The 18,829-nt window shown below is 43.8% G+C and overlaps 1 protein-coding gene across 2 annotated transcripts in view; it reads right to left on the reverse strand.

Moving 5' to 3' along the window:
- LOC308574777 (uncharacterized protein) overlaps window positions 1–18,829 on the reverse strand; it is a 38,682-nt gene that overhangs the window by 7,309 nt on the left and 12,544 nt on the right. For both annotated transcript variants that reach the window (XM_081173006.1, XM_081173005.1), the window contains 3 exons: window positions 8,747–8,814; window positions 7,249–7,412; window positions 2,781–3,009 (listed from right to left, as the gene is read on the reverse strand). In XM_081173006.1, coding sequence (XP_081029132.1) covers window positions 2,781–3,009; window positions 7,249–7,412; window positions 8,747–8,814 — 461 coding nt within the window. The remainder of the gene's footprint in view (window positions 1–2,780; window positions 3,010–7,248; window positions 7,413–8,746; window positions 8,815–18,829) is intronic.

Raw genomic sequence — 18,829 nt, forward strand, 5'->3', positions numbered from 1 at the left:
CTATGCAAAATTAAGATTTATTTATTTATATTTGCCGTGGTATGCATCAGTTTACACTTGCTTACAGTGAATTGCTTTTGCCATTTTACTGCCCTTTCACTCAGTTTGCTTTAACCACCCCAAACAATTTGGTCTCATCGGCTAACTGGGCCACATCACTGCTCATCCCTAACTCTAGAATGTCTTATAAAGTGTGAGTCCCAATATGGATTCTTGTGGGACTCCACTTCCTGCATCCCTCCATTGGGAGAACTGCCCATTTATTCCTACTCTCTGCTTTCTGTGTTGTTATGTACTGAGTTGAATAGAATTCAGAATGCAGCAGTCTGATTGGTCCCAGAACAATAGGATTCAGAATGCAGCAGTCTGATTGGTCCTAGAACAATAGGATTCAGAATGCAGCAGTCTGATTGGTCCTAGAACAATAGGATTCAGAATGCAGCAGTCTGATTGGTCCTAGAACAATAGAATTCAGAATGCAGCAGTCTGACTCATCCTAGAACAATAGGGTCCAGAATGCAGACGTCTGATTGGTCCACAGGAGCCACCCAATCCAGCTCCAGGTGGAAGTGAATCCGCAACCAGATTGGCCTACAGGTGAATCCCAGAATTAGCCAATCACGTGGGGCCCATTGTGTAAATAATGTATATAAAGCAGACATTCTGGGGGAACTTCCATTCTTTCTCACCACTATGAGCTGAATAAAGAGCATGAAATCCACTCTCAATTCCGAGTATATTTCATGTGTCTTTACCAGTTCCTGATGCACAATATGACCCTGCCTCTTATCCCATGACTGCTAAGCTTACTCAAGTATTTCATGCGGTACTTTGTTGAGAATAGTAACTTGAAATAGCCAAAAGATGAATCAAATTGCCACTGGCATAGTCTGAACAGGGCAAACTGAGGTTCAGGCTGTCTGAAGGACTGTATTTTCCATATGAACCTGCCCGGGGCTCTGAGATCTTCAGAGGAGGCCCTTCTTTCAGTCCCACCACCTCACAGGCATGCTTGGTGAGGATGCAGGAGAGGTACTTCTTGGTGGTGGCTCCCAGGCATTGGAACTCCCTTCCTAGAGAGGCCAAACTGGTCCCCTCCTTGCTGTCCTTCTGCCAACTGTTTTCTTCCGACAGACCTTTGGGAAATGACTGTTTTTCCTGGAAAGAGTTTTTAAATAGCGCTGTGCTGTTTTTATTATGTGTGTTTTAATAGATTTGTTTTTAAATTGTTTTAATTCTACTAGAGCTTAAATAATAAAATAAATAAATAATAAAAGTAATTAAACTATATCTATATATCTATATATTTTCCTGAGGCTTTTTTGTTAGGAATCATAGGTGTGGAACTCCCAAAAGAAAAGACTGTTTATGTATGCAACGACAGCAGCAAGGATGCTTTTAGCCCAAAGATGGAAAGAAGAAAAAGCACCGACCAGAGAAGAGTGGTAGACCAAACTGATGGAATAGGCCAAAATGGTAAGATTGACAGGAAAGATCAGAAACCAGGAAGACCGAATATTTGTGAAAGACTGGAATAACTTTTTAACATATCGAGAGACCACTGTAAACAGTTGAAATTTTTGGGAGGAATGCAATGACACCTGTAAAGTAACATGAACTTTGGATACTATGGATATATAATAGATAGATTACAGTAAAATATGCAGGAATAAAATTTAGAAATGGAACCCACAGAGGGAGGGAGGTCTGAAGGTTCACGAGAATCTCCCCCCGTCTCTTTTTAGTTTTTTTCTTTGGAATTGTTATGCTCGTGATGTATAATCTCTATGTAAAACTATATATATAAGGTAAAGGGACCCCTGACCATTAGGTCCAGTCGTGGCCGACTCTGGGGTTGCAGCGCTCATCTCGCTTTATTGGCCACAGGAGCCAGCGTACAGCTTCCGGGTCATGTGGCCAGCATGACTAAGCCGCTTCTGGCGAACCAGAGCAGCTCACGGAAACACCATTTACCTTCCCGCCAGAGCTGTACCTATTTATCTACTTGCACTTTGACGTGCTTTCGAACTGCTAGGTTGGCAGGAGCAGGGACCGAGCAATGGGAGCTCACTCCGTTGCGGGGATTCGAACCGCCAACCTTCTGATCGGCAAGTCCTAGGCTCTGTGGTTTAACCCACAGCGCCACCCGTGTCCCATCTATCTATCATCTATCTATCTATCATCTATCTATCTATCTATCTATCTATCATCTATCTATCTATCTACCTATCTGTCTATCTATCTATCTATCTTATGTATATATGTTTTTAGCTTTCTGTATTTTATCTGTATGGTTTTAATTTGTGTAAGCCGCCTTGAGCCCCAGTCTGGGGGGAAAAGGAGGGATGTAAATAAATATAATCATAACGACAATCACAATCATAATTTAGAATAGGGACGGGCCGTAGTTCAGTGGCAGAGCATCTGCACTGTGTGCAGAAGGTCCCAGGTTCAGTCCCTGGCTTCTCCAGGCAGATTTGGTAAAGCAAGACCATGCTTGAAACCACAGAGAGCTGCTGCCGATCAGGGCAGACAATACTGAGCCAGATGGACCAAAGGTCTGATTCAATACAAGGCACCTTCCTATGTTCTTGTAAATAAAAGCAAAATATGTCCAGGTGAAAGGGGAACTGTAGGACTGGACTACAGAGTTGCGACTTCCCAACCAACACCTGTAGCTATGCTTCAAAGAAACAGGCCCTCTTCTTTTAGGGATGCCCCCATGCATTGACCTTTCAGCACAGAAAAGAAATGTCAGCAATGGCGTTCTGGAAACTCACCCAGATTCTACACAGCTCCTGGCGCTTAGCACCCAGTTTTCTGTAATCAGGCTTCCTGCACAAATGGGATCTCCACCCTTCAGGACAGTGGCTGCCCAAGGCCATTTCCCATTCTTTTGCAGATCTTTGCCACCCCAGTTGCTTTTGTGATCCTTCTGGGTGCCTGCATTGTCACCCATACCGTTAACGGACATCAACGACGGCTTCAACAAACAGAATCCGCTGGAATCTAAATGTGGGGGAGAGAACAGGTTTGTATCAAACAGAGTTCCTGTGGGTTCACAAACAACTGGTGTTTTTCATATTCTGCATATTCTGATCCTTTAAAAAAACCAACAACTTGAATTCTAAATATTGAAAATAAGTAGGCAAAAGTACATATGAAGATGCCTTAGGCTGAGTAAAGCCCATCAAGCCAGTATGATGGTGGCCTCCAGACATTGTTGGACTCCAATTCCCATCAGGCCTGCCAACATGGGTCAACAGCAAGGGATGATGGGAGTTGTAGTCCAATAACATCTGGAGGGTGCCATATTGGCTTCCCCCAATATGGAGTATTGGTGTGGACACTTGCAGAGGTGACTTGAATTCTTTTTGAGGAGCACACTTAGAGTGGGCTTCCAATTCCACAGTTGCAAACTGCGGGATCAAATATGAATCAATGCCATATGATGGCAAGTGATTGACAGGTGGCCCATGGACAATGGAGGAGTTCTGGGGGGGGGGCTGATTTAGAGTGTCTTCAGGGTCTCAGCCAGAAAGAGGTCTCTTTCCCTGCCAAACCTACCTCTTAGATCTATTTTTCATTAATTTTATTATTTTATTTATTACTTGTAGGTCTCAGGGCAGCCCACAACACAAAGTTACAATATACATACAATAAAGAGAAAATTTTGGAATGGAAAAAAAGAAAAAATTTTAGAGAAAATAAGTGAAGGAGAGAAAAAGTTGAGAACCAAACCGAAGTCAAAAGAGGTGCTAAGAGAGATCAAATTCCATCAAGCACAATATTCGAAACTGATCAATCAAGAGATTGAGTGGAAAATTAAACAAATGAAGCAGAGATCGTTTGAATCAGCAAATAAATGTGGAAAGTTGTTAGCTTGGCAGTTGAAAAAAAGACAAAAGTTAAATACGGTTACAAACTTGGAGGTTCAAGGAAAAATAGTTCAGAAACCAGAAGAAATAAGAAAGTGCTTCCACAGATACTTCAAAGAGCTTTACGCACAGGGGCCTCAGAAAGAACCGGAAATAGATCAATTTTTGAGGATAAATGGACTACCTAAAATAAGCCAAGATAAAAGATCAATTCTTAACAGCAAGATAACTCAACAAGAAATTGAAGGTGCCATCCAGAACATGCAGCTGGGCAAATCTCCGGGCCCGGATGGACTTACCTCCAAATATTATAAGACTTTGAAGGACTTCTTGATACAACCGTTGTTGGAGGTTTGTAACCAGATCATGGAGGGGAGAAAGGCACCGGAAACGTGGAAAGAAGCATTCATCACATTGATTCCCAAGTCAGAAAGGGAAAAGACTCAGCTTAAGAATTACCGTCCCATCTCACTCCTGAATGTGGATTACAAAATATTTGCAGACATTTTAGCAAATAGACTTAAAAATGTACTAAATGAAGTAATTCACAAGGACCAAGCAGGCTTTCTCCCTGGTAGACATATGTCTGACAACACCAGGAACATTATTGATATACTGGAGTTGTTGCGAATTAGAAACACAAGGGCTGCTTTAATCTTTATTGATGCGGAGAAAGCATTTGACAACATTTCTTGGATGTTTATGAAGAAAAACTTGAAAGGGATGGGAGTGGGACGGGGGTTTGAAAATGGACTAGAAGCAATCTACTCAGAACAAAAAGCTAAACTGATAGTGAACAATGTGGTATCGGAGGAACTCCAAATTGAAAAAGGGACACGACAGGGGTGCCCTTTATCCCCTCTGTTATTTATTTCTGTGCTGGAGGTATTGCTGAATATGATCAGGGAGGACCAGTTGGTGCAGGGTATAGTGGTCGGAGCGAAACAATACAAACTGAAAGCTTTTGCAGATGACCTAGTCATTACAGTACAGGAGCCAGAATCTAGCACAAAAAGAGTTCTTGAACTTATTTTGGAGTTTGGTCGGGTGGCGGGATTCAAGCTAAACAAACAAAAAACTAAGGTTTTGGCCAAAAATTTGACGCCTACAGAGATAGAGGGGTACCAGAAAGAGACAGAGCTAAGTGTGGTTAAAAAAGTGAAATACCTGGGGGTATCTTTGTCCACCAAAAACTTAAATCTATTCAAAGATAATTATGAAAAATGTTGGTCGGAAATTAAAAAAGACTTGGATATTTGGTCAAGATTGAAACTTACCTTGTCAGGCCGAATCGCAGCTATAAAGATGTGTGTTTTGCCAAAAATGTTATTTTTATTTCAAACCCTCCAGGTCGTGGACAGAATGGAATGCTTTGGAAAATGGCAGAAGGATATCTCTAAGTTTGTCTGGCAGGGCAAAAAGCCCCGAATTAAATTCAAAATATTAACTGACTCAAAAGAAAGAGGGGGGTTTGCCCTGCCGGATTTAAGGTTGTACTATGAGGCTGCAGCCTTCTGCTGGCTGAAGGATTGGTTTCTGTTGGAAAACACCGATGTCCTAGATCTGGAAGGGTTTGACAACGTTTATGGTTGGCATGCATACTTGTGGTATGACAAGGCGAAGGTTCATAAATTGTTTAAAAACCATATTGTCAGAAAATCAATTTTTGCCGTCTGGATGAAGTATAAGGACTTATTAGAAAGCAAGACCCCGAGGTGGTTATCACCAGTGGAAGCCAAGATTTCTAAAAAAAGGCCCAATATGGAGGCCTACTGGCCAAAATATTGGGAATTGATTGAAAGAGTTGGAGATATTTGGAAGCTCCAAAGCCAGGACAAATTGAAAAATAAGGTGCGAGATTGGTTACATTATGCTCAAATTCAAGAGGTATTTAAAATGGATAAAAAAGTGGGTTTCCAGTTGGAGAAATCAAAACTGGAGACGGAGTTACTAGAACCAAAGACTAAGGTACTTTCGAGGATGTATGACTTGCTGCTTAAATGGAACACACAGGATGAGACAGTTAAATCTGCTATGATAAAATGGGCACAGGATGTAGGACACAACATTATGTCTGAGGACTGGGAAAGGTTATGGAACACCGGTATGAAATTCACGGCATGTAGTGCCCTGAAAGAGAACATTATGAAAATGGTATACCGGTGGTACATGACCCCAGTCAAGTTGGCTAAAATATATCATCTTTCTGATAATAAGTGTTGGAAATGCAAGGAGGCAGAAGGGACATTCTTTCACCTCTGGTGGACCTGCCCGAAAGTAAAGGCCTTTTGGGAAATGATACATAATGAGCTGAAAAAGGTATTCAGATATACCTTTTCTAAGAAACCAGAGGCCTTTCTTCTGGGCATGGTGGACCGGAAGGTGCCAAAGAAGGACAGAACCTTGTTTATGTATGCAACCACAGCAGCTAGGATTCTTATCGCAAAGTTCTGGAAGACACCAGATTTACCCACACTGGAGGACTGGCAGACGCAGCTGATGGACTACATGGAGTTGGCAGAAATGACTGGCAGAATTCGAGATCTGAGCGAAGAAACAATGGAGGAGGACTGGAAAAAATTTAAGGACTATTTGCAAAAATATTATAAGTTGTTTGAATGTTAAGATTGCGCACGATTAAGAAACGTTATGCTTCTGCAATTTATTTAAGTAAATGATAAAGTAAGTATTGATGGGAAAAAAACGAGACAAATTAGAAACAAAATATTATGTTTATTAAGAGTGTTAAAACTAAATTACAAATTTTTAAAATTGGTAACATAATAAATTTAAAGGTATAATAGGATGGGAAACAAGATAACAAATTGCTGAACTGGCTAGAATAATGAATGCAATGCCGGGAGGATGCGAGGAGGTCCAAAAGTGAACTGTTGAAGGACGCTATGAAAGTTTCTTAACTTTTTCTTCTTTTTCTTTACTTTTCTTCATATATAAAAAATGTTTCTTGCATGTTGCTATGTATACAAATCTGTTAACCTATGGAAAGAAACGCAATAAAAAATTTTTATAAAAAAAAAACAAAGTTACAATATACAAAGCACAAAATATGTAATAAAAATAATAAATATGTAATAAAAATTAAAATAATCAAAGCATAATAAAAACAATTAACAATATTAATGTTTACACGCTGGAGGTGTCAGAAACGGAACCTTAACACTATAATCAGGGAAGAGGAGAAATCAGCTGTCCAGGGTGCTGACGCCCCGCCCTGGTGATCCTGCCAACTCCCACCTTCCCTGCCTAATATAGTCCATGGCACAGCCCTGAGGACTAGATGCTTGAGAGATGCATGTGTAGGTTTTAAAAAATGAAAGGGGTGATTCTGTGCTGGTGTGTGACAGCCCACCTTCAATATGTACGTTCTCTGCATCTACCAGGACTCCGGTTTCATTGTGAGTTTCTCGGTAGCCAGGCTTCATTTCCTGGGACACGTTGTTGGGGCTCAGTTTCGACGCTTGGGTGCTTCTGCGAAAACTTGGCGGCTCTGAGGTTCTGGATTTTGGGCCAGCCCTGGAAAAATAAATCAGGAGATGGCAGCCCCTCAAAGAGGTTTTCCTGCCTAATCCCTGCTGGCCTGCCCTCGAAACTATGCACATTGTGGATAAAATTGTAGATTTGTGGTAGAGCTTCTACTCTGGATGCAGAAGGTTCCAGGTTCAATCTATGGCATGTCCTAAATCAGAACTTTATGGAGAATCATGTGGACTAGTGTCTCACTTTTAGTGAAAAACAAAGCCATTTTTGCAAGCCATTTCCCCATATGCACTTTCGTTTGTCACTTTCACTAATACATGCTTCTTTTTTTGGCACACATTTACTTGCTTTGCAAGCTGGGTTGCAAAATTTTGAGACATGCAAATTTCAAAGGTGATTGCATTTGTGTTCCCATCACATTTCAGGAAGTCTGGGTTCAGCAGATTCACCTTTAAGCGTAAACGGAACCAAATCTCCCCGTCATCCTTCCTTTTGACTCAGTCATCCCCAGTCCCTTCTCTCTTTCCACTTGCACAACAGCAAACTTTTTCCCTCCTTGGTTGGCAGCTTTAGAATCCAAGTCCGCTTATTTGACTGCTTATTTTATCCAGCTCCAGACAGACTCAGATTCAGCTGATGCACCAGTCACCCTTGTATCTTTAAAGATGGATTTTACTAAGTTGGCAACCCTAATAAGCAGAAACACTAGGGCCATCTTGTGTATTTGGCAGTCTAGTAAGGTCATGTTTGTTAGAGACATTTATACTTGTGATATAATCACATACAGTGGTACCTCTGGTTACATACACTTCAGGTTACATACGCTTCAGGTTACAGACCCCGCTAACCCAGAAATAGTGCTTCAGGTTAAGAACTTTGCTTCAGGATGAGAACACAAATTGTGCTCTGGCGGCGCGGCAGCAGCAGGAGGCCTCATTAGCTAAAGTGGTGCTTCAGGTTAAGAACAGTTTCAGGTTAAGTACAGACCTCCGGAACGAATTAAGTACTTAACCCGAGGTAGCACTGTATAGTAATTTTAAAACATTTATCAAACCTCTTTATTTTATTCTGTCCTTTTAAAAGTTGTGCTTTTAACCCACCTGGACTGAAAACCTGTTAGTCCCTAGTCCCTATTGAGACCAAGTCGGAGAGTGTCAAACTTTCAAATGCATTCCAAAATGTTTCCTCCTCCTGTGCCCTACTGGGGAGGGCAGGAGCTCTGCAGAGACCTAAGGGCTCCTTTCATGGACACCCACCTAGCTAATATAGGAAGATCCTAAACTCTGCATTCATCGGATTTCAAGGGCAAATATAGACACATTTATTTTCTTTAGTTAACAGTGAACTGCAGGAGAAGCAGCTTAACCTACTTCAATTCCAGGGTGGGCGACCTTCGATATTGCAGGTTTAACACACCTTTAGCAAACGAGTTGTTGATCTGAAAGAAAGAGAGATGTGGGGATGAGAACCTCGTTTAAAACTATTTTATGTACTAAACAACACAAATCCAGTTAAAGTCCTTTCCAGGTACATGCAGTATTTTCCAAGTTTACATGTGATCAGCATCTGGGTCCCTGAGAGAAATACTCTTTTCAGCTGACCTTCTACTGAGTTCTCATAGTGAGGCTAGAAAATCCCTGCTAGTTTGGTGATAAATGAAAAAAGCCTCCAGATATGATTGATTCTGTACAAAACGTTCCACAAAACACATAATTTTGTTGTCTGAAGGACAAGGCATATGGCATGGATTGAAGACACAAGATCTACCCACCCTGGAAGAATGGCAGATGAAGGTGATTGACTACATGGAATTGGCAGAAATGACTGGCAGAATCCGAGACCAGGGAGAAGAGTTGGTGAAAGAAGACTGGAAGAAATTCAAAGACTACTTACAGAAACATTGTAAAATTAATGAATGTTAGAAGGATGTTGGATAGAAACTAAGCGGTTTCCAGCTGTAATGCTTTAAGAGATATGAAGGGGAAAAAAGGTTTCACAAATGGATAAAAGTTTAATGGTAAGGATTTGCTGAACTAACAAATCGAACTGGAATACAAAGAAGGGAGGTATGAGGAGGTCCGAGGAAATAAGTGTATGGAAGTTATGTTATTGAAAATTAATGTGTGTTTTTAACTGTTTTTTATTTTGTATGTTTATTTTTCTTTTCTTTTTTGTTATATCTTAAAAACTTTCAATAAATATCTTTTTTTTTTAAAAAAAGGAAGTTAAACAAACAGGCTGTTGGATCTGAGTGCTAGCGAAGGGCCCAGCACCCTCCATCACACCTTGAGAGCAGAAGGCTAATTTAAGGGAATGTAGAACAAGGTGCGTAAATTTGCACACCGTTCTGTTATTCAACACTGAACTGTCACCCCTCAGCATCTACCACCTGAGGCAACCTCCTCGCTCCGCCTATTGGAAGGGATGAAGGGGAAGCAGTCAGAAAAGTCTAAAACCACCTCTGACAGAAAGAGAAAAAAGGGTGACAGAAGGGGTCACAGAAAGAGTGAAAGGGGTGTCAGATGGAAGGAGACAGCTATGTAGAGAGAAAAGGGGGTGTCAGAGAGGGAGAGAGGGGGAATCAGAAAGAATTATACACAGAGAAAAAGGGGTGTTAGAGAGAAGGTGTCTCAGGAAGGGCAAAAGAGAAAGGGATGTCAGAAATGAGGGAGGGAAAGAGAGAGAGAGAGAAGGGGTGCCCAGGTTTTGTCTCTGAGCCCACCCAAACTGGCTATGAGCCACTGCCACCATCATGGGCGTAGCCAGGACCTATGTTAGGGGGGCAGAACCGAGCTATGTGAGATGTGATTGGTTAAGTATTTTTATTTATTTACTTGATGGAGGAGTGCAGCTGCCTCCTTGCCCCCCTGGCTAAACCCATGGCCAGCATGCAGCCCTTGACAGCTTACCACGCTGTCCTCAACTGGGGGTAGGAAATCAAAGTTCCCCACCGCTAGTTCAAAAGGTGGGGCGGCCCTTCTGGGCTGCTACGGTCTGGTAACTCCTTCAGGAGGCCCAGTCAGGCGGCCCTGTTGAGCTGCAGCTCCTCCCTATGACTTCCTGAGGCCTACCCTGTCTCTTGTTTTCAGGCAGGGCCTGGGATTGTGCACTGAATGTTCTCCTGGAAGAGGCGGCCTGCCAGAGAGCAGGGGTTTTGAACCCTGGCAAACTCGGATGACCGCCACCCCTTGGCACGCAAACCTCTGCTCTCGCCTAACCTGTTCCAAACAGGGACCTTTGGACCCTCCCCAAGGCTGTTCCTGATTTAGGTGAGCGTGTCAGAGGAGTTTGCAATGCTAGGGGAGAAAGAGCAGCAAAGGAGGCAAACTTTCGTACAGACACCCCTGCGATGGGTTTTCATGTTGTGAAAGAGCAGCTGAAAATGCAGGCCGGGAGCCACATTCTGAAATGGCCTGGCTTAACCCTCGTCTCCATGGCAGCCAGCTGGGAGCATGACCACAAGCCAAGGAGGATGGGCGGCTCCTGTACTTCTGCTTGGCGCGAGGAGACCTCTGAGGCTCGCGTGCATCCCTTATCTGGTTCAGTTCCGATATGCAGAACTGGCTCTATTACAAGTGCCACATAATACCTGCTCCACATTTGTCAATCTTTAAGTGTGGCGGCACCTGAACTTTGGAACTCCCTGCCTCTTGATCCCAGGCAGACGGATCCTTCGCTGTACTCATTTCGGTGCCTGTTTTGTTTAGGCAGGCCTACCCAGATACAGTGGTACCTCGGGTTACATACGCTTCAGGCTACAGACGCTTCAGGCTACAGACTCCGCTAACCCAGAAATAGTACCTCGGGTCAAGAACTTTGCTTCAGGATGAGAACAGAAATCGTGCTCCAGCGGCGCGGCGGCAGCGGGAGGCCCCATTAGCTAAAGTGGTGCTTCAGGTTAAGAACAGTTTCAGGTTAAGAACGGACCTCCGGAACGAATTAAGTTCTTAACCTGAGGTACCACTGTATCTAAAATGCCAACATGTTCTTAGTCTATTACTGGTTTTAGTTTTCTGAATGTTTTGGTTTTTATTAGTAATTTTATTTATTTATTCTTTTTTGCAAACCGCGTTGAGGTTTTTACATACCGATTTCATAAATCCTAGGAAATAAAGAACAATCTATTGACAGCGTTCGTGCCCCACCCATTAAGTTGAAAAAGTCTGGCATGAATCAGTTCTAAGGCAGTCCCTGCCTGCAGGTTCACAATCTGAAAAAGGCAGAGCACGTGAGGAAAAAAGGAACAGGAGGGCGAAGGAGGAAAGCAAGCGCAAAATAAGTTCTTAAAGTTACGGCCAATGTCAGTGGAAGTTATAGTTCTCTTGGTCTTGGAATCTTCTTCCACACAACTATCAAAGGCGGAGGAGCTCTGCCATCCTTGGCATATGGCAAGCTCATCAATGGACAGTGGCTAAGGTGGCAGAAACACCAAGATAATAAGGCCTTACCCTTCTTGTCCTGTACATTAAAGGGAGGGGCAGTGGCTGCAATTACTCTCTGTTGAGGAAAAGGGTACTCCACATATGCTCGGGGGCACTGCATCTCATCCTCTCTAGACCAGCAAACTTGGGGAGGCACCTTCTCTCACGTCAGCCCGCCCTCACCTATGTGGTGTAGTGGTTAGAGCAGAGGGGCAGAACCTTTGGCTTGCAACTCCCATTGGCCCCAGCGCCAGGAATGCCAGTGGTCAAGGGAGTTCTTGGGAAGTTCATTCCAAAAACAAACTAGTTATTGTTCTAGTCTATCAGGTCCCACAAGGATACTAATTCCTGCTCACATCTGTCCCTTTACAAAGCAAGCTATTTATTTCCTTTTAAAAAATTATAATAATGAGATGGTATCTTATCCTCTTACTCCTTTCTTTGGGCTCTAAAGAAAGGAAAGGAAATCACAGTGGAATTAAAGCACCTGCACTTAGTCTTTATATAAGGTATTACATGTGTAAAGACGGCATTTCGTCGCCAGGAGCAGAATAATCCAAATTAATTATAAGCCTGCCAGCTTCTGAGGAAGGCTGTATCTCAGGCATGACTAACTGAGGGGTGGGGAGAGGCTGCCTCCTGCAAGCACGATTATGCAAGACTTTCCTGCATCTGCAGTAGAGGTATACATATTTGGTCTCTGTGTCTTGTTCCAGCCCTCCTACTCCTTGAGAAGGTACTGGGAGCTTATCTGCCAAGCCCTCCGGTTTGGTAGTGCTGTTGCTGAATGCCAGATTGGTTCATAATAAGGCCATGCTCGTCCATGAAGCGGCTGGTCTGGCTTATAGAATCATAGAATTGCAGAGCCGGAAGGGACCCTGAGGGTCATCTAGTCCAACCCCCAGCAATGCAGGAAACACCATCAGAGCACTCCTGACATATGGTTGTCAAGCCTCTGCTTAAAGACCTCCAAAGTAGGAGACTCCACCACACTCCTTGGCAGCAAATTCCACTGTCGAACAGCTCTTACTGTCAGGAAGTTCTTCCCAATGTTTAGGTGGAATCTTCTTTCTTGTAGTTTGGATCCATTGCTCCGTGTCCGCTTCTCTGGAGCAGCAGAAAACAACCTTTCTCCCTCCTCTATGTGACATCCTTTTATATATTTGAACATGGCTATCAGCTCTTACCACCAGAAAGTTCTTCCAAATGTTTAGTTGGAATCTCCTTTCTTCTCACTTGAAGCCATTGGTTTGGGTTCTACCCTCTGGAGCAGCAGAAAACAAGCACACTGGTACAGTGTGCGACTCTAATATGGCCTTGTAATCCTAGTGTATGGTTGCCATATTTCAAAAAGTAAAAAACCAGGGCACCCCGGAAGTTGTTGAGTCTTTCATAGACAAACCCCCAAGTTGTTGAGGTTTGCCAAAGAAATGCGATTTTTCTATTGACTTGCCTAAGATCCAGGACAAAGTGCTGCCTTTTGAAAAAATCCCCCCTGGACTTCAATTCCACCTTTGAAATCTGGACGTATGGCAGCCCTATTGTAAATATGAGCTTTTTCTGTTCTTTGCTACAGTGGATCATGACAAACATTAAGGTTGGCATAACTTAAAATGAGTAAAGATTCCCATTATGAACTTTTTTGACCCTGGTACCAGCCTTATCTCCAGCATGCCCTGAGCTCATAATACTTTATGTAACGATCAGCATATGTAACCTGGTGACCAGCAAAGTTTAATCTACACCTCCTGTAAAAGAATGGTTCCCACCTAGATAATGCTAAAATAACTTTAAGACAGGAAACAAACAAGGAAATCTACTTTAGTCATTGCTCACTATGGTTATATTCTTTCAACATTCAGTTAAGCAAAATAAACAAAATGGGAAATAGGCAGCAAATTCAAAGAAGAGACAATAGAACAATATAAATACTGGAATTAGAAGAATTGCTCATTTAAGAGTCCTCCTCCCTTCTCCATTAGAATGCAGTGAAGCATTTCTTCCCTTGACATTAGTGTGGGTCCTGTGGCAAAACTGTCACACTCACTTTCTTTAGGCTTTAGAGAACAGGGATTCTGTTACTCTTCAGAGCAAGGTGTTTATGTACTGTAGTATTTGCTGCCTGCTTAAATTGTAATTTGGCTATCCGAAGCAGCATTTATATACTCCGTCACTTTCATTTCATGTAATAAAGCAATTTGCCTTATTTCTTTTGCATGAAAACTTTTTGTGGGCATAAGGTTAAGGGGCAGACACATATTCGTAACGAGCGCACGTCATATTTCTAGCAAAAGATTCCAAACCTCTTGGTAGTGTGTGTATAACTACACACACACACACGTGCATTCAGTCACATACACTATATGTAACACTCGCATAAACCAAACATCCTCATTTGGCCTCTGCCTTTCACCTTCCGCTTTTGCTCTCTTATATACCTTGCCTCCTCAAGGTTTTTTTGGACCTGGGTTAGGCTGTTTTGCATAAGAGGCTATTCCCCTTCCTTCTCCCTAGGGAAGAGCTCACCTGTAGCCTAATAATAGGAAATGGAAATCTCAATTTAGCATCATCATGTTAGGATCGGGTGGCCACTGCAGTGAATTAGCAGAACAGTTCGTTGCAACATTAAAAGCGTGTCAATTCATGAAACAGAACAGGCACCGCAAGTAATTTTGCCTGAGGCAATGATGTCACAGGGGGAATAGCAGAGCTCTACAGAGCAGCAGCAATGACATCATCTGTCAGAACACATATGGAATTGACAGACTCCCTTTGCTCTGGAAAGGGAACCCGGCAATAACAAGCCTTTCAAATTTCTCTCTGGCAGATTAGCCTAGGCCCTTAGCTAGCCTTTGCCAAGTTAGTGCTCTCCTGATGTTGGCCCACATTTATCATCAGCCCTCGTCTTGCTTTAATTTATTGTATGTAAGCTGCTCCAGGAGCATTCTTGGTTGAAGAACTGAGTACAAAGGCTCTTTTTAAACTAAATAATAAATAAATAAATATAAATATGCAAACTTCCCAAAGCATAGCACAAGGCTGCACACAGGCCTGTTTTTCAAGAAGCATGTTTTTCAAGAAGGAGTTTTGCAGACTGCAGATCTTTGCAGTGGAATAGAACAAATGATTGCAACTCAGCCTCAGTGAAATTTTCACTGCCCCACCATTGGTTTCTGGTTTGGAGTGAAACATGAGCGATGCTGCTTTGGAATCAGGGGCCACAAATATTCTTGGGCCTGCCGTCTGAAGATTGTGAAATAAGATGAAAGGTGAGATCTGCGGGCATGTGCAGAGTGCCTTTCGCAAATTCCTCAACCCACCAGGTCAGATCAGAGCCTATGACTCCAAGGCTGGCTGGCTGCTGCCCCATGTGGTCAGTTGTATCACTGCAGCTTCTTACTGAAGAACCCCACCCCTCCAGATTGACTCCGCCCAGGCTAGTGGTTGGCTCCACTCACAGAAGCTTGAAAGATTAAATGTGGGTTTCCTGTCATCAGTGAAGCTTTGCTTGGGTAACGTGACCCAACATGTGTTGTGTTTCTAGTTTTACTGGTTGGTCCAGACTCTCGGCTCGTTCTTAGTACTGCCTTTTGGTGTATGCTCTGATTCCGATTGCTCTTTGGTGCTCAGTACTGGTTCCCAGCTCCTTACTTGCTCCAAGCTGGTCTCACGGCCTCCCCTTTGTACACCCAATGGCCTCTCTAAAGGTAAAGGGACCCCTGACCATTAGGTCCAGTCGTGACCGACTCTGGGTTCACAAGCAATGGGAGCTCACCCCATCGTGGGGAATCGAACTGCCGACCTTCTGATTGGCAAGTCCTAGGCTCTGTGGTTTAACCCACAGCGCCTCCTGCGTCCCAATGGCCTCTCTAGGGTGGCTAAAGAGGAAGGATCTGGTATCTACTGACTGAGATGCACCAATGGTCTGACTTGGCATCAGGCAGATTCCTCCACTTCTATTTAAATCAGCCCATTGTTCAGAACCATGAGGATTGGAATCTTAGCATATATTTTTGCAAAATCATGTAGCTCAATAGCAGAGCTCCTGCTTTGCATGCAGAAGGTCCCAGCTTCGATCCCCAGTGGCATCTGGGAGAGACTTCCTCTCTGAAACCCCGGAGAGCCCTTGCTGCCAGTCAGTGTAGGCAATACTGAGCTAGATGGACCCAAGGGTCTGAGTGTAAGGGGGCGCCACCAGCAGTTGTGTTTGGGAATTTGTTGAACCATTCCCAGTATAAGCAGAAAACCAAAGGAGTTTGTCCACATTGGCTGCAAAGGCACTATCACGAGTGCTAAAACCTTCTGTTTCAAAAAGGTGGATCTGTCAGTGGCGTAGCGTGGGTTGTCAGCACCCGGGGCAAGGCAAGTAATTTGCGCCCCCTAACCCGTGGATTTGCGCCCCCTAACCCTAACCCCCAGATGTTGCGCCCGGTGCGGCCGGCCCCCCCTGCACCCCCCACGCTACGCCACTGGGATCTGTTCAGTGCTTTTGTTCTAGAAAAAATGGTTCTGGCACTGCAAACCCTTGGGCACCCCCAGGGAAAAAAGCACTGGATCTGTTGTTAAAGCTGAGTCAGAGAAAGAGCAAATATATTAAAAAGAAAATATAATTACATGTTGTTCTGATAACAATCTTGTCATCGCTTCCCTGGAAACTGAAAATGCTGGATGGGGTAACAAGGGTCACAGAGAGCCATTGCAGCATTAGTGACCAATTTGCAATGATGAAGAGGCCATCATTAAAACGATGTTGTTAGATCTCTGTGATCTGTGCCATGCAGAGGCTAACCTTTAATTTGAAAGGTTGTGGAGTGGCACCTGACAACCCTTGTCGGTTCATCAATGAGAATAAGGATGTTCTTGTGCTCTTAATACAGCTGCCTCCAAAGTTAATAACAAAGTGACTAAAACAATTTGTGGATTTGATTGCTGGCAAGGGGCATAAGAAGAGCCTGTTGGGTCAGGTCAATTGCATATCTAGTCCAACATTCATTCATTCATTGAATCTATATTCTGCCCTATGCCCAGAGGTCTCAGGGCAGCTCACAGAACCTCCTGTTCTCACAGTGGCCAACCAGATGCCTCTTCTGGGAAACCCACAAGCAGGACCCTGAACACAAGAGCCCTCTCTCCTCCTGTGCCTTCCAGCAACTGGTACAGTGGTACCTCGGGTTACAGACGCTTCAGGTTACAGACTCCGCTAACCCAGAAATAGTGCCTCGGGTTAAGAACTTTGCTTCAGGATGAGAGCAGAAATCGTGCAGTGGCGGCGCAGCGGCAGCAGGAGTCCCCATGAGCTAAAGTGGTGCTTCAGGTTAAGAACAGTTTCAGGTTAAGAACGGAGCTCCGGTATGAATTAAGTTCTTAACCTCAGGTGCCACTGTATTCAGAAGCATTGCTTCCTGCAGGTGTAGAGGAGGCAGAGCATAGCCACCACGACTAGTAGCCATCAATAGAGCTCTCCTCCAGGAATTTGACTAATGCACCTTTAAAGTCAACCAAGTTGGTGCCCATCGCTGCCTCCTGTAGGAGGGAGTTCCACAGTCTCATTCTGTGCTGCATGAAGGAATTTATCTGTCCCGAATCTCCTAACATTCGGCTTCATTGGATTTCCACAAGTTCTAGAGTTAGGTGAGAGGGAGAAAACATTCTCTCTGTCCACTTCCTGCATGCCTTGCATAATTGTATAAACTTTTGTCATGTCACTTTTTATGCACCCTTTCCCCTGAACTAAAAAAGTCCCAATTGCTGCAACCTTTCCTCATCAGGAGGGAGTCATTCTCTCTCCCTGATCCTTTTGGTTGCCCTTTTCTGAACCATTTTTCATGTCCTCAATATTATTTTTTTAGGTGAGGTGACTAGAAACCAGGGCACCGACTTACACCAACCTCTTTTGCTCAGTAATGTTTGCACTGCCTGGCAGTGGCTCTCAAGCGTTGGGGGCTGGAAGCTTTTCCCAGTCCTATCTGCTGCCCAAGCAACACCAGGAAGCAGAATGGTGCTGCTGGTAGCATTGCAGCCTGTTGTAAAAGGATGTTGCGCACCCACAGCCAAGGGTTGTGGAGGTCACATTTCTCCAAATGATTCTATCAATACCCCGCATCTGCTCCATCCCTCAGGAAGGTGAATCACATCAAGAGATAAAATTCCTCGGTGGTCAACAAGCTGCTAATAAGCAAAAGTCTTCAAGGATGAGATTGCTATCTTGCCTTGTTGTTCTGCTGGTATGTCAGCTGAAACATGAGTGTGGTTAGCAATGCATCAGAGATGCTGTCATAGGACCTGGCCAAGGAGAAATGCAGGAGCCTCTCTTGGCAGCAAGGAAAGCTCTCATTTTAATTTAATTTTCTGTTTGTGCAGGAGGAAATGGAGGGTGCTCATCACCTCTGCTCTGCCCCGTCACATGGGGCAATGCAAACGAGTGCTGTGACGTCACTGCATTTTCCCCAGTCCACTTCCAACAGCTGTTAGGAGCATAAGAAGAGCGGCTGGATCAGGCCAAGGGCCCTTCTAGTTCTGCATCCTGTTCTCATGGCGGCCAACCAGATGTATCAATGCGAAACCCGTAAGCAGCGCCTGAGTGCAGTTGCATGTGATTAACCAGCAATTATTGAGAGGCATCTTCTGCCTCCCATAAAGGATCAAGAACAGGCACCCCCAAACTTGGTCCTCCAGCTGTTTTGGGACTACAGTTCCCATTATCCTTGACCACTGGTCCTATTAGCTAGGGATGATGGGAGTCCCAAAACAGCTGGAGGGCCAAGTTTGGGGGTGCCTGATCTAGAACAGGGGTCTGCAACCTTTAAGACAAAAAGAGCCACTTGGACCCATTTCCGAAGGAAAAAAAACTGGGAGCCGCAAAACTCATCATTATAAAAATAACTTTTTTGTCACTTTTTATTATTTCTTCGTTTGACCCCTCAGAATTACTCCTCCTCATAGAAATAAATGTTAAATTAACAAGTTACCTTTTTGTGTGTGTGTGTTCTTCGCTCCCCTTCAAAACAGTGACTAGCGTACATTCCCCCTTTC

The sequence above is a fragment of the Podarcis bocagei genome, assembly GCF_964188305.1.
Source record: "Podarcis bocagei genome assembly, chromosome: 15".
Classification (NCBI taxonomy): domain Eukaryota; kingdom Metazoa; phylum Chordata; class Lepidosauria; order Squamata; family Lacertidae; genus Podarcis; species Podarcis bocagei.